The 17,238-nt window shown below is 41.5% G+C and overlaps 1 protein-coding gene across 1 annotated transcript in view; it reads right to left on the minus strand.

The window, feature by feature from the left end:
* LOC145657026 (NLR family CARD domain-containing protein 3-like) overlaps window positions 1-17,238 on the minus strand; it is a 54,721-nt gene that overhangs the window by 29,224 nt on the left and 8,259 nt on the right. The window contains exons 5-7 of the mRNA XM_081711264.1: window positions 13,968-15,759; window positions 11,035-11,205; window positions 5,218-5,391 (exon numbers count right to left, since the gene is read on the minus strand). Coding sequence (XP_081567390.1) covers window positions 5,218-5,391; window positions 11,035-11,205; window positions 13,968-15,759 — 2,137 coding nt within the window. The remainder of the gene's footprint in view (window positions 1-5,217; window positions 5,392-11,034; window positions 11,206-13,967; window positions 15,760-17,238) is intronic.

The following is a 17,238-nucleotide window of genomic DNA, read 5'->3' on the forward strand; positions in this document are numbered from 1 at the left end:
TCTCTCTCTCTCTCACACACAGATAATAGTCGTCTCTCTCTCTCTCTCTCTCTCTCTCTCACATGGATAATAGTTCTGTCTCTCTCTCTCTCTCTCTCACACACAGATAATAGTTCTCTCTCTCTCTCTCTCTCTCTCTCTCTCGATCACACAGATAATAGTTCTCTCTCTCTCTCTCTCTCTCTCTCTCTCTCGGGCTCACACAGATAATAGTTCTGTCTCTCTCTCTCTCTCTCGGGCTCACACAGATAATAGTTCTGTCTCTCTCTCTCTCTCTCTCTCTCTCTCTCTCTCTCTCTCTCTCTCTCTCTCGGGCTCACACAGATAATAGTTCTGTCTCTCTCTCTCTCCGATAATAGTTCTGTCTCTCTCTCTCACACACACACAGATAATATTTCTGTCTCTCTCTCTGTCTCACACACAGATAATAGTTCTGTCTCTCTCTCTCTCTCTATCTCTCTCTCACACAGATAATAGTTCTGTCTCTCTCTCTCTCACACACAGATAATAGTTCTGTCTCTCTCTCTCAGTCTCACACAGATAATAGTTCTGTCTCTCTCTCTCTCTCACACACAGATAATAGTTCTCTCTCTCTCTCTCTCACACAGATAATAGTTCTGTCTCTCTCTCTCTCTCTCTCTCACATGGATAATAGTTCTGTCTCTCTCTCTCTCTCTCTCTCTGTCTCACACACAGATAATAGTTCTGTCTCTCTCTCACACACACAGATAATAGTTCTGTCTCTCTCTCTCTCTCACACGGATAATAGTTCTCTCTCTCTCTCTCTCTCTCTCTCACAATCACACAGATAATAGTTCTGTCTCTCTCTCTCTCTCTCTCTCTCTCTCTCACAGATAATAGTTCTGTCTCTCTCTCTCACACAAAGATAATAGTTCTGTCTCTCTCTCTCTCTCTCTCTCACACACACACAGATAATAGTTCTGTCTCTCTCTCTCTCTCTCTCTCTCTCTCTCTCTCACACGGATAATAGTTCTCTCTCTCTCTCTCACACACACACAGATAATAGTTCTGTCTGTCTCTCTCTCTCTCTCTCACAAACAGAGATAATAGTTCTGTCGCGCTCTCTCTCTGTCTCACACACAGATAATAGTTCTGTCGCTCTCTCTCTCTCTCTCTCACAGATAATAGTTCTGTCTCTCTCTCTCTCTGTCTCACAGATAATAGTTCTGTCTCTCTCTCTCTCTCTCTCTCTCTGTCTCACAGATAATAGTTCTGTCTCTCTCTCTCTCACACACACAGAGATAATAGTTCTGTCGCTCTCTCTCTCTGTCTCACACACAGATAATAGTTCTGTCGCTCTCTCTCTGTCTCACACACAAATAATAGTTCTGTCTCTCTCTCTCTCTCTCTCTCTCTCTCACAAACATAATAGTTCTGTCGCTCTCTCTATTTGTCTCTCACACACATAATAGTTCTGTATCTCTCTCTCTGTCTCACACACACATAATAGTTCTGTCTCTCTCTCTCTCTCTCTCACACAGATAATAGTTCTGTCTCTCTATCACACGGATAATAGTTCTGTCTCTCTCTCTCTCTCTCACACAGATAATAGTTCTGTCTCTCTCTCTCACACACACACACAGATAATAGTTCTGTCTCTCTCTCTCTCTCTCACACACACACAGATAATAGTTCTGTCTCTCTCTCTCTCTCTCTCTCTCTCTCACACACAGATAATAGTTCTGTCTCTCTCTCTCTCTCTCGGATAATAGTTCTGTCTCTCTCTCTCTCTCTCTCTCACATGGATAATAGTTCTGTCTCTCTCTCTCTCTCTCTCTCTCTCTCTCTCTCTCTCTCTCTCTCTCTCACACAGATAATAGTTCTGTCTCTCTCTCTCTCTCGGATAATAGTTCTGTCTCTCTCTCTTTCTCTCTCACACACAGATAATAGTTCTCTCTCTCTCTCTCTCTCTTTCTCTCTCTCTCTCTCTCTCTCTCTCGGGCTCACACAGATAATAGTTCTGTCTCTCTCTCTCTCTCTCTCTCTCTCTCTCTCTCTCGGGCTCACACAGATAATAGTTCTGTCTCTCTCTCTCTCTCTCTCTCTCTCTCTCTCTCGGGCTCACACAGATAATAGTTCTGTCTCTCTCTCTCTCTCTCTCTCTCTCTCTCTCTCTCACACACAGATAATAGTTCTGTCTCTCTCTCTCTCTGATAATAGTTCTGTCTCTCTCTCACACACACACAGATAATATTTCTGTCTCTCTCTCTGTCTCACACACAGATAATAGTTCTGTCTCTCTCTCTCTCTCTATCTCTCTCTCACACAGATAATAGTTCTCTCTCTCTATTTCTCTCTCACACACAGGTAATAGTTCTCTATCTCTCTCCCTCTCTCTCTATCACACAACAGTTTTGTTGCTCTCTCTCGTTGTCTCACACACCGATAATAGTTATCTCTCTCTCTCACACACACACAGATAATAGTTCTGTCTCTCTCTCTCTCACACACAGATAATAGTTCTCTCTCTCTCTCTCTCTCTCTCACACACAGATATTAGTTCTCTCTCTCTCTCTCTCTCACACACAGATAATAGTTCTGTCTCTCTCTCTCTCACACACAGATAATAGTTCTGTCTCTCTCTATATATCTCTGTCTCACACACACACACACACACACACACACACACACAGATAATAGTTCTGTCTCTCTCTCGCTCTCTCTCTCACACAGATAATAGTTCTGTCTCTCTCTCTCTTTCTCTCACACACACACACACAGATAATAGTTCTGTCTCTCTCTCACACAAACACACACAGATAATAGTTCTGTCTCTCTCTCACACAAACACACACAGATAATAGTTCTGTCTCTCTCTCACACAAACACACACAGATAATAGTTCTCGCTCTCTCTCTCCATTTCAGACACACACATCGTTCTGGGCATTGAGAGTTCTGGTAAACTGGGATGTGATGATGTTGTCACTTCACCTCTCTTTTGTCTCTCTAGTTTGTTGACTGAGAGCGGTGGAGTGTTGATCATGCCTGTGGTTCCTTTTAGCTGTGCTGCCACAGCTACATCTGCCACAGTCCATCTTTACACATCATAGTTTCCTAATTTACACACCCTCTACCTGGACATGTCTAATAATCTAGTCTCTCTGTCTGCTGAGGTTCACCTACCCCTGATGTCATGACGTTACTGTCTCAGCTGCCATGGCTCCTCCCACCACCCCATGATGCCCCCTGTTGTAGCCCCCCACACCTCCACCCCACACAGCTACTTCCCCGCTGCCCTTCATGGATGATCTCATACAGGAAGAGTTTCGGTCAAGTGCACACCGTCGGGACCAGACAAGGACTTCTAGAAAACCACACTAGACATTAATTGCTTATTGTTCCATATTTCTTTATTTATTTTTCTCCATCTCACTACTTATTCTGCTCCTTATTGTCTATATTCTTACTACTGTAATGTCCGTTATTGTCCAGAGGACCCCACCAGTTTACAGCCCACCAGAACCAGTGCACCGAGGACACTGTCAGCACTGACATCCACACGTCTCTCACACATCTGGAGGACATGGACAGTTATGTTCCAGTGCTGTTCACTGATTACAGCTCAGCAGTCAACACAGTCACCCCAACCAAACTGACTGAAACACTCACCACTGGACTCACACCCTCCTTCTGTAAATGGGGCTGAACTTTCTAACAGACAGAATCAGTCAGTCAGAACTGGCAATGTACATCCAGCACAAGGACTGAGAACTCTGGGACCCCCCAGGACTGTGTGGCCGCCCAGTATAACACCAGCATCATCAAACTGGTTTGACTGATCACTGGATGAGACAGCATACAGGAGGGAGGTGACAGACATGGTGACATGGTGTCATGATAACAATCTCTCCCTGAATGCAGACAAGACCAAGAAGATGATTGTTGACCCAAGGAGGAAGGAGAAGCAACAGCACACACCACTACAGACAGGAGAGATGGAGGTGAACTCCTTCACCTTCCTGGAGTTCACATCAGTGAGGACCTCACCTGGACCTACAACACACCCCACATCAGTGAGGACATCACCTGGTCCTACAACACACACACCCCACATCAGTGAGGACCTCACCTGGACCTACAACACACACACCCCACATCAGTGAGGACCTCACCTGGACCTACAACACACACACCCCACATCAGTGAAGACCTCACCTGGACCTACAACACACACTCCACATCAGTGAGGACCTCACCTGGACCTACAACACACACACACCACATCAGTGAGGACCTCACCTGGACCTACAACATACACACCCCACATCAGTGAGGACCTCACCTGGACCTACAACACACCCCCCACATCAGTGAGGACCTCACCTGGACCTACAACAAACACCACATCATAAAGAAATCCCAACAGTATCTGCTGTGTCCTCTGTTTATGTACGATACCCAGCATGACCTGCAGGTTAACACTCTCCTGACATCAGAACTCTGAAAATGTTCAGCTCTTGTTCACAGTTTTATTGACAACAGGAGGAAACGTGAAACTGAATCACATGAAAGACAAATCAACAACAAGCCAGCCACAACAAGTACCGATATACACAAAACACAATGCAGCAAACTTCACAGAGAATAACATTATCCACCAAATAATGATCTGTGATTACAAATAACAATACAATAAACTACACCCAACCACAATGTTTTCAAAAGGTATGAGATGTACGCAGACAACTGCATTAGCACGGCTATAATAACTACAATAACTATAATAACTACAATAACTAGAACTCTTGGAGTTGTATTCTCTCACTCTACGATCGCTACACACATAAACCGACTCGCTGCTACTGACACCCTGTGGTTCATAAATGAATTACAACTAACCTCAAAAAATGGAACAGAGTTTATAAACTCCTGACAGAACAGCATCTGTACTTCCTGAGGAGGCTGAGGAAATGTAGCATGTCAACTAAAACTCAGCAGTTCTACAGGAGAATGATGGAGAGTGAACTCACCAGCCACCACAGTATGATATGGGAACTGCACTACTCAGGAATGGAAGACTCAGTTTTCATTATTTTCTCATTCTCACTCTTTCATAAACACACACAGACACCAACACAGAAACACATACGCACACACACACACACACACACACATACACACACACACACACACACATACACGTAAGCACACACAAACAAACCCACATACGCATGCACACACTAACGTTCCATACCTGAGTGTGCCCAGTCTGCAGTGGGGATCCTCCAGTCTAGCAGAGAGCAGCTTCACTCCTGACTCTCCTGGGTGGTTGTACGTAAGGTCCAGTTCTTTCAGGTGGGAGGGGTTTGACCTCAGAGCTGAAGCCAGAGAAGAACAGCCTTCCTCTGTGACCAAACAACCAGACAGTCTGCAGAAAGGAGGGAAACAGGTAGAGAGAGACAGAGAGTGAGATGCACTTCCAGAGCAGCCTGCATGGGGCAGCTAGAGAGGCTGGTAACTGTAATGGAGGTTCCTCCACTCTCATCTCTCTCCGGCGTCCTCCATGGTAGATGGTTTTGTTCACTCTTCTCCAGATCGCTGCTGTCTGTGTTTATTTTTGCTCTTATTTTTATTCAGCCCTTCAGAACTCTAGTGCACTATTAACCTACATCAGAAGAACCCCAAAGCTGGACTTACACTGTGTGATTTCAGTGGTCTTATTAGACTGTTACATGTCAGACTGTATGAGATGATGCCAGTAAAATCTTGGCAGAATTCTACATCTGGCTGTGATAACAGGAGTAAAAACACTGTCACATTTCTGGACCTGTGACTCAGAGATAAAGTCTAAGAATCCTAAGCGATGCATACTTTTTTTGGAAGTTGCAAAGCTGATGCCAGACTTTCACAAGTGTCCTCAAGATTACAGATAGCTAGACTGCAAGTAGATACAACTGACAATACAATATAGTCTACAGTAGATACACTAAATATTACAATGTAAGTCACTCTGGATAAAAGCATCTGCCAAATGCTGTAAAAGTAAATATAAATGTACTCTTATGTGGTCATGGAACTGTCTTGGCTTTATAGGACATTTCTGAGAAATAGATATCCAAAATCAACCTGAATGAAACATGAATTCACCCAAAGGTATTATTATTTTAATAGGAGTTTATGAAAAATAGTAGAGTGAAATCTGTCCAAACGTACTCTGCTGATACTCTGCAAATTCAGTCTATACAAAATGAGTGCATTATTTTGCCTAAAGGTAGTTTGACTTTAATATGGATTTATGAAGACATTGTACAGTGAGTGTCCAAACTTACTCTGCTAATAGTCAAGGGCTTCTACTCACATGTGGTAGTGGAACTGTTTTTGCATTTTGTTAAAATTCAGAAAAATATGTAAAACTTCAATACAGATTTATTAATGATCTGGTGATGGACAAGGGCCACCATTCAATTGGCAGTGGAATATTTCAGCCCTGGAGTTCTCCTGCCCTGCACATTTGCCACATTTCACTAGTGATGACCCCTGTTTCAGCTGGCAGTCAAGATCTATAATAACCTTCTGAGAAACATTATGTAGAAAAAGCATTTTCCACAATGCTTATTAAGATGTGTAAATATATTAGCAATTGTGTTTAATGTAATTATGCAATTAAACTAGTTCAATCAAATAAACTGTATTTTGTACTTTTAAATGTAGTAAACGTGCATGTCCATCAAAGCTCTTAAAAATACGCAAGTCTGTTTCTTTGCTTAGGAAGAGTTAGATTGCGGTGAGCAGCGAAATACCGTAAAATCGCGCATATAGGCGCAATGAATTTAAACCGCGGATGACTTGACCGTGAATCGCTAAAGCGCGATAGCGTGATCGCGGTTGTAACCTAGTGACCACCTGTAACCTAGTAACCACCTGTAACCTAGCTACAAGCTTTAAATGTGTTTAAACTGATGTAGGGGACATGACTGATTAATACACAGCTGTACTTCATGAACACCAGATGTTATAAATCACATCCCCGACAAATCTCCCGTCACACCCTCACCCTCCTCCCTCCCGCTCTCAATTACGTGAAGATCCAACCGCATTTCTCCTAAAGACTGTAACTTGATTGTTGCAAGGACAAGAAGTCCAATCTTGCTTATTGACGGTTTGGTCAAATTGTTGAGACTGTTAGCTGGTTAGATATCTGTGCTGAACAGTAAACAACTAAACAAATCAACATAGCTAGACTTTCTTTGCTAACATTACCTAGTTAGCTGTTAGCCATGAATGACGATCAGAGATTCAGTGAAAAACTCACACAGGCTTTGTCTGTCTGTCTTAGTCCATCTACTTTTACTTTTTGTCTGTCCCTTTCTGGTATTTTCCTTTTCTCTTGGAAATCACCATAGCAGCAAATATCCTCCAATTCCAGTTTGAGATTTTCTGTCATTTTCATGATCCACTACGGTTCTCTTCACCTCAGTAAGTTAAAACAGCTCCCCTGATGCTATTGGCTACTGTAATGACGTCATTCAACAATCTGCCGCCCCGGCCGTCCTACCACATATGTGATTGGATAAAATTACTGTCACTCAAATTGAGAAATTTGTACTCGTATTCCTGTTACTGCTGGATACAAGTGCTTCTTGGATATTCATGTTATTACTACCTTTATTTTTTTTTCAAATGGTACAATTTTAAAAATTTGTGGAGTGTTTTTATTGTACCTTTTGACATTTTTTAATACGTCAACATAGACTTCCTAAAAACACAAGGGCAACAATCACAAGGTTATTACTGTATTTCTAGACCAAACTGTTTTCTGCTGTTTCGTGTGCTCCCAGTTTTAGTTGAGAAAAATATTAGGAATATTATCTTCACTACATATAATGGTGTTATACTGTTTCTGACCATTCTGGTGCCCTACACACACCCAGACACACCCTGCTGCTACCACACTACAGTTACAGTGAAACTACAAACACTCCATAACTGCAGCCTGATTAGATTTAATAGACAGACTGAACTCAGGCATGCTAATAGAACACAGATTTGTACCTTCAGTTTCCAGAGTTGGCTCTGTCCTAGAACAACTCCCCCAGGTCATTGTGCCAGTGTTGGGTAGTGTAGTCTATTGTGCGGCTGTGTGTATCAACATAAAATATCTTGGGTGTAGAAGATTACTGTACAATCACTGAGTGGATTTGAACTTGTTACATCTACTACTGTATTTTCTTTTCCCTCTTATGGCTTATGTTTAATGAAGACAGGTTTGGGGTGGAGCATGTGTTGGGTTTGGCTTTTATTCTGGCTTATACTCCCCATAGAGACAGATGGCATGTTTGTAGATCTCTATTACTTTTTAGTAATAGTGGTTTGTGCTCAGAATAAAGTGTCTGTTGTGGTCTCTCCCCCTACACTCGCACATAACAGGGATGTATAAAGGTTGGTATCTCTCTCTAATCATCTGCAGCTGAAATAACCAGCAACTGAAGATGGCTGCCTCCAACACGCCAAACACTGTAAGATAAAACTGATGATTTTCTTCATAATTTGTGAACCCTAAAGACGGCCATGTTACTATATTGTGTGGGATGTAGCTTGGACACATATTAAAACTGTAGCATAACCATTGTATTAGAGTGTTGCTATGAACAATGCATTAAATAAGAGTTTTACACATTTTTTTTTTTTTAACAGAGCAGTGCCTTGACTCTCCCACTATTTGTATTTTATATATTTTCCCTGCAAAACACCTTCACTATTGTTTCTGAACTTCTGAGCCCTTCAGACATCTTGTGTTTTTAAGTATTTTCTGTGGTCAGTGTTTGTTCTCCTGTATGGAGGAAGCAGAAAGACAAGGAGCACAGCAAGGGGTCCAGTGAGGAGCACATTCCATCAGTGGGGGTCACACACAGATAATAGTTCTGCCTCTCTAACACACACAAATAGATCTGTCTGTCTCTCTCTATTTCACACACACACACACACACACACACACACACACACACACACACACACACACACACACAAACTCACAGATAATAGTTCTGTCTCACACTTACAAATAATAGATCTGTCTCTCTCTCTGTCTCTCTCTCTATTTCTCTCTCATACACACACACACACACACACACACAGATAATAGTTGTGTTTCTCTCTTTCTCTCTCTCTCTCTCTCTCTCACACACACACACATACAAATAATAGTTCTCTCACTCTCATGCACACACACAGATAAAAGTTCTCTCTCCCTCTCTCTCTCACACACACACACAAACACACACACACACACACAAATAATAGTTCTGTCTCTCCCTCACACACACACGTTTCAATCGAGGTGAAGCATTATAAACAGTAAATGAAACAACTGGCTCTGAACTAAACAGTGTGAGGTCTGGTTTACTGTGTATAAACAGTAGCTATATTGGCCCTGAACTAAACAGTGTGGGGTCTGGTTTACTGTGTATATACAGTAGTCATATTGGTCCTGAACTAAAGAGTGTGAGGTCTGGTTTACTGTGTATATACAGTAGTCATATTGGCCCTGAACTAAACAGTGTGAGGTCTGGTTTACTGTGTATAAACAGTAGTCATATTGGCCCTGAACTAAACAGTGTGAGGTCTGGTTTACTGTGTATGAACAGTTGTTATATTGATCCTGAACTAAATAGTGTGAGCTCTGGCTTGTTTGCTGGCAAATAATTTCAGCACCAAATGTCCAGTTGAGGCCTGCAGAACATATTTACTGGGGGGACAGATGGGACCAGTGAACATCTTGTGGTGACACACTAAAATGGCCTTACAGCACAGAGGAATTTCAGGGTACACAAGTTAAGTGTATAATAAGATACATACATACTGTTTAATTCCTTATCAGATTATGACAATCACATGAAGTCAGTAAGGGAGTCATTCATTAACCCATAAGATTACATTTTGAATGAATCATCACCAATAAATCAAGGGTGTGGGTTACATAAACATAAATATTATTATCTGAGAAAGGTTCATTTCTGTCCAGCACTTAATATTTTATATCACTTACAAGTATCTTCCATTCTTTGATTCATACCCTTGATAAAGGTTGTATTTCAAGATTCCAAAAATTGTGTGTGTGGTTATAATTCTATGTTTAGTTATAATTCTACAAGTGGTTATAATTCTATGTTTAGTTCTAATACTACAAGTAGTTATAAGTCTCCCTGTGGTTATAATTTTACAAGTGGTGATCATTCTTGATGTGTCTACATTCTGTAGTATCAAATAATGAATTATGGACGCAGAAATGTCAGAAATGTCTGAAGTTCTGATGTAATTACAAAACACCACACATGCTAGGTACCACACACACACACACACACACACACACACACACACACACACACATTTAGACAATATCCCACCCAAAAACACAAGGGAATCATGTGATTGTAAAAGTGTCCTGTAATGTGTCTAGAATCTCAATAGTTCAGCTTTAAATGTTTTAATTAAGATTTTAAGGGCTTGTATTTGCAGAGAGATTAGAATGACTGATGTTTACAGTGTTTCCATACATAAACTAGATAAAATCACTCAGTGAAAATCTTACATTAGAACACTTCATTTTACAACACTATTGTTGGGAGTTTCTGAATATATTCATCCTGTAAGACATTTTGCTAAATTTCTGCGCTCAGGTGACCAAAAATGCAGCTTGTGGACAAAATGCCAAAGCGCCTAGCTGAAGCAGCATTGTAATAAATACACCTGTACACGTGGACAAGGACTCATCTGTGTCTCCTCTTTACAATGTTATATTTCCCTTCTAGACTTGAATATCTGCTTATGCATCACAAATGTAACTCTTTGTCTCCACAGTGTGGTCATTTAATGAAATGCAGCGAGGTTTCAACAGAAAACTATATTTAGAAATATTTAGAGAAGAGAACTTTATAACATAATATAAAAATGTATATTTCCTTGCATTGCCTTATCTGGCAATGTTTGTTTAATACTGTACTATAAGGGAGTTGACACTGACCTTTTTAAAATGCCTCTTTATTTACATTCAAAAATAGTCACAGAAACTCACCTGAGAATCTCCAGTTTACAGTGTGAACTCTTCAGTCCAGCACAGAGCTGCTCCACTCCTGAATTCTGCAGGTCATTATTATTCATCTCCAGCTCTCTCAGTGAGTTTTCTGTTTGTAGAACTGATGTGAGAGATTTGCAAGACTCTTCCGTGAGACCACAGCCAGATAGTCTGTAAAAGAGTAAATACAGTAAATAATGTAGTTCAATCAGAGGATGATGAATTAAAAGATCTGAACTGCTAATAACAATGTAAAGAAGAGCTAGAAAGGTCTGGAACACACTGATGGTTTTTCAGCCTTTTAATTTTACAAACACAGCAGCATTTCAACACTACTGTGTCTTCATCAAAGACAAAATGGACATGACAAATAACATTCATTAGCAACCTAAGACAGGTGACCAAATAATGGATGGTTGGTTCATAAGTCAGTGAATGGCAGTTACCATAATCAGTCCAAATATCAAAATATCCCACCCCTACCACCATAATTGGAAACAGAAGAACATAGATATCATTCAATGTTTCACAAATACAAACACACTAATATACAAACAGAAAATATTGTTGGAAGACATGCAGAGTAGTGTTTATGGAGGAATAAACACTGCGGTATTGATTATGGAGGAATAAACACTGCAGTAGTGATTATGGAGGAATAAACACTGCAGTATTGATTATGTTGGAATGAACAATGCAGTAGTGATTATGGAGGGATAAACACCACTGTATTGATTATTTTAGAATAATCACTGTAGTATTTATTATGGAGAAATAAACACTGCAGTAGTGACTATGGAATAATGAACACTGCAGTAGTGAATATTAGTGTATGAACACTGCAGTAGTAATGATGGTGGGATGAACACTGCAGTAGTGATTATGGAGGAATGGACAGAATGCAGAGAGCAGAATCTTTTACTAGTGTTTACATTCCTGTGCTCACACTATGAGTCACTGATCATGAAACATTCTCCTCTGCCTTTGCTTTTCCCAGTGAGGTCCTGAGTTCTGTCTGTGTGGTGCACCGAGAATCCTGGAGGCTTAATAGCTGAAGTCAAGGAGCCCATCAATCAGTCAGGTGTGTGTGAGGCAGACCCCATCAGTCAGTCAGGTGTGTATGAGGCAGACCCCATCAGTCAGTGAGGTGTGTGTGAGGCAGACCCCATCAGTCAGTCAGGTGTGTGTGAGGCAGACCCCATCAGTCAGTCAGGTGTGTGTGAGGCAGACCCCATCAGTCAGTCAGGTGTGTGTTAGGTAGACCCCATCAGTCAGTCAGGTGTGTGTGAGGCAGACCCCATCAGTCAGTCAGGTGTGTGTGAGGCAGACCCCATCAGTCAGTTAAGTGTGTGTGAGGCAACTATCTCATGTCTGCTGTTGACATGAAATGTGTCCCTGGAGTTTGTCCTTCATGGACTGTATGTGTGCAGTAAAATACTGGGGAGAAGAGGACCGTTCACATGTTTCAGTTGGATCAGAACTGACTCACTTCTCCTGCACTGCTTGTGTGAGGACTCAAGCACATCTGACTTTTTGTACAAAAGAACTGATACGGTCAGTTTCACAACTGTGCTTATATGCATTTGAGTAGAGCCAAATACTAACACTTTCTGAAATTCAAGAAAAAACTTTCAACTGTTCACTCAAATTATGCTGATGATATGATTTGTAAAGAAAAGCATTGTATTAAACTTGAGAGAAATGCAAAACAATCATTTTCACTAGTGGTCTGAGATATTGGTCCCACTGTATGTGAGCAACAGCAGTAACCTGCTACAGTTTTAGGTGAGTGACAGTAGTAACAGCATTAGCTTCTGGGAGACTCACTGCATGTTACACTGATCACACAGAGCTGTGAATGTCACTGCATGCTACACTCATCATTTTACATTTATGGCATTTAGCTGACGCTTTTATCCAAAGCATCTTACAATTATGACAACTTGAGCAATTGAGGGTTAAGGGTCTTGCTCAGGGGCCCAACAGTGGCAACTCGGCAGTGGTGGGGCTTGAACCAGCAACCTTCTAATTAAATGTCAAGTACCTCAATCACACAGAGCTGAAGGTATAGTACTGGAATCAGTTGCTGTTAATGATGTTAGTTTATTTTGACTTAAATCTATTTACAACTAGATTATGACAAATTGCCTTGGTAAAATATTTAAACAATGAAAATGTTTCAGATGAAGTCATATTAACACCTACACCTTTATAATGTGCCCAATAACCATCATCGGCTCTAAAGAAAACCTGTGATAAAATTTGAAAACTGCCATCAGTGTGAAATATATATGTGTGTGTGTGTGTGTGCGCGCGCATGTGTATACATTGGTCATGCTCATCCTTGTGCACTTTTCTCTGTATTGGTCAGTAGTGGTTGAACTGTAATGTTAATCAGAAAGCTGAACTGATAGTTCATATTTGAACCGTTTTGTATGTTACACTGGGTGGTGTGGTGTGGTTGGTGTGTGTGTGTGTGTGTGTGTGTGTGTGTGTGTGCGTGCGCGTGTACACACTGATAGTTCGTACTTGAACACTTCTGTATGTTACACTGCAGCACATTTTCTGTCTGTTTCACTAAGAGTGTGAACTATAAACACTGTTGGCCACTGTTTTAAATGTAGGACCATTCTCAACACACAGACACACAACTACCCATGACATCAAATATCATTTAACCATCATTAATACATTTAAACTAATTAATCACTGGACAGTGTTACTACATTCCAATGTTCCACAACTTTATGGTTTAACTTAAGCACCTGGTGTTGGAGCCTTCAATCACCTACATGTGCTTTAATATAGGATCTCTCTATCCTTCTCTGTCTAATGTTCTCTCTCTCCTTTTCATTTTTCATAGAAGACCTTCTGAGTCAAGAACATCCACTGCCTGCTACACCCACTGTTCATCTCTAAATGAAAATACTCACATGGCTTTTCTGGATACTTTGACCACTGGCAGCATTCTCAGCAGACATTCCTCTGATGGGTCATATTTCCTCAGGTCAAACTCATCCGGCTCCTCTTCTGAGTTCAGCAACACAAACACCAGAGCTGACCACTGAGCAGGAGACAGTCTGGCTCCATGGAGACCACTGATACTTCCTCTGCTCAGGTATGTTTGGACTTCCTGCACTAGAGAATGATCATTCAGTTCATTCAGACAGTGGAACAGATTGATGGATTTCTCTGTAGAGGAACTGTCACTGATCTTCTCCTTGATGTACTTGACTGTTTCCTCTTTGCTGGGAGAGCTGCTTCCTGTCTGTGTCAGTAGGTCTCGTAAGAGAGTCTGATTGGACTCCAGTGAGAGACCCAGAAGGAAGCGAAGGAAAAGGTCCAGGTGTCCATTTTGACTCTGTAAGGCCTTGTCCACTGCACTGTTGAGGAAGACAGACATTGGGGTTTTGACCATTTCAGGGTGTTGCTGTTGCAGCACATTGGTGTTGGTGGAGATTAAGGAAATAAACACATATACAGCAGCCAGAAACTCCTGAACACTCAGATGTACAAAGCTAAACACCTTCCCCAGCTGTAGCTCAAACTCCTCTCTGAAGATCTGAGTGCACCTTCCTGAATACACTGATATTTCTCTGACACCAATGCCACAGTTTCTCAGGTCTTCCTCATAGAAGATCAGGTTGCCTTTTTCTAGCTGTTGGAAAGCCAGTTTTCCCAGTGCCAAAACATTTTTTCTCATGTGATGTGGGTGAGTCCTTTTTTGTCCTTTCATACTTCGTCCATACTTTTGGTCTTTGTGTCTGAGTTGAAAGATCAGGAAGTGTGTGAACACCTGAGTCAGAGTCTTGGGGATCTCACCACTCTCTGCTTCACCCAACATTCTCTCTAAAACAGTGGCTGCAATCCAACAGAAGACTGGAATGTGGCACATGATGTAGAGGCTTTTTGACGACTTCATGTGTGTGATGATTCTATTGGCCAGGCTCTGATCACTGATTCTCTTCCTGAAATATTCCTCTTTCTGTGGTTCACTGAACCCTCTTACCTCTGTTACCTGGTCAACACACTCAGGAGGGATCTGATTGGCTGCTGCTGGTCGAGAGGTTATCCAGAGGAGAGCAGAGGGAAGCAGATTCCCCTTGATGAGGTTTGTCAGCAGCACATCCACTGAGGTTGATTCTGTTACATCCCTCAATCTCTCATTGTTCTGGAAATCTAGAGGAAGTCTACACTCATCCAGACCATCAAAGATGAACAGAATTTTGTAGCTGGTATAATGTTTAGGTTTTAATTCACATGTTTCTGGGAAAAAGCAATGAAGAAGCTCCACCAGACTGAACTTTTTCTCCTTCATCAAATTCAGCTCCCTAAAAGGAAGTGGGAATATTAAGAGAACATCCTGAATTATGTTTCCTTCAGACCAGTCTAGTATGAACTTCTGCACAGAGACTGTTTTGCCAATTCCAGCCACTCCTTTAGTCAGCACAGTTCTGATGGCTTTGTCTTGTTCTGGTAAGGGTCTAAAGATGTCACTGCATTTGATGGGTGTCTCCTGTGTTGCTGTTCTCCTGGATGCTGCCTCAATCTGTCTCACCTCATGCTCATTATTGACCTCTCCACTCCCTCCCTCTGTGATGTAGAGCTCTGTGTAGATCTCATTCAGAAGTGCTGTGGTTCCCTGCTGTGAGATTCCTTCATGAATCTTCTGACATCTGTCCCTCAGTTTGGATTTGAGCTTTCTGTGGCAAGCAGGGGCCAGTTCTGATAAAAGAGGAAGACAACAGAACACATGCTAATCTCTTTTAGATTCAGATTCATTCATAAAAGACTCATTACAGGAGTTACAGGAAAAGAGATAAACAGATTGTTATAAATAGATTGTTTATTCCTGCTAGATTGGGCATGAAACTTCCAGTGGTAAATCTTAGTCAATTCAAGGACTGACAGCCTTAGATTTCAAGATTAACAGACATTGTATTATACATTATTTTATTGATAATATTTATTGGTCATCAATAACACCAAATGGTCAGTAGTTTAAAACCAGTTGAGGTTCCACCACACACACTGGTAACCATCACCTGACTGAGGAGATCTACAACCCAGACTGGACAAGGGGGGGGGGGGACAACCTGTGATCTGTGAGATAGGACCTGTGTTCTAATGCGATCTGTGAGATAGGACCTGTGTTCTAATGTGATCTGTGAGATAGGACCTGTGTTCTAATGTGATCTGTGAGGTAGGACCTGTGTTCTAATGTGATCTGTGAGATAGGACCTGTGTTCTAATGTGATCTGTGAGACAGGACCTGTGTTCTAATGTGATCTGTGAGATAGGACCTGTGTTCTAATGTGATCTGTGAGATAGGAACTGTGTTCTAATGTGATCTGTGAAATAGGACCTGTGTTCTAATGTGATCTGTGATCTGTGTTCTAATGTGATCTGTGAGATAGGACCTGTGTTCTAATGTGATCTGTGAGATAGGACCTGTGTTCTAATGTGATCTGTGAGGTAGGACCCGTGTTCTAATGTGATCTGTGATCTGTGTTCTAATGTGATCTGTGAGATAGGACCTGTGTTCTAATGTGATCTGTGAGGTAGGACCTGTGTTCTAATGTGATCTGTGAGATAGGACCTGTGTTCTAATCTGATCTGTGAGATAGGACCTGTGTTCTAATCTGATCTGTGAGATAGGACCTGTGTACTAATGTGATCTGTGAGATAGGACCTGTGTTCTAATGTGATCTGTGAGATAGGAACTGTGTTCTAATGTGATCTGTGAAATAGGACCTGTGTTCTAATGTGATCTGCGATCTGTGTTCTAATGTGATCTGTGAGATAGGACCTGTGTTCTAATGTGATCTGTGAGATAGGACCTGTGTTCTAATGTGATCTGTGAGGTAGAACCTGTGTTCTAATGTGATCTGTGAGATAGGACCTGTGTTCTAATGTGATCTGTGAGGTAGGACCTGTGTTCTAATGTGATCTGTGAGGTAGGACCTGTGTTCTAATGTGATCTGTGATCTGTGTTCTAATGTGATCTGTGAGATAGGACCTGTGTTCTAATGTGATCTGTGAGATAGGAACTGTGTTCTAATGTGATCTGTGAAATAGGACCTGTGTTCTAATGTGATCTGTGATCTGTGTTCTAATGTGATCTGTGAGATAGGACCTGTGTTCTAATGTGATCTGTGAGATAGGACCTGTGTTCTAATGTGATCTGTGAGGTAGAACCTGTGT

The sequence above is a fragment of the Electrophorus electricus genome, chromosome 1 (assembly GCF_041902795.1).
Source record: "Electrophorus electricus isolate QZ-2024a chromosome 1, ASM4190279v1, whole genome shotgun sequence".
NCBI classification, from domain to species: Eukaryota; Metazoa; Chordata; class Actinopteri; order Gymnotiformes; family Gymnotidae; genus Electrophorus; species Electrophorus electricus.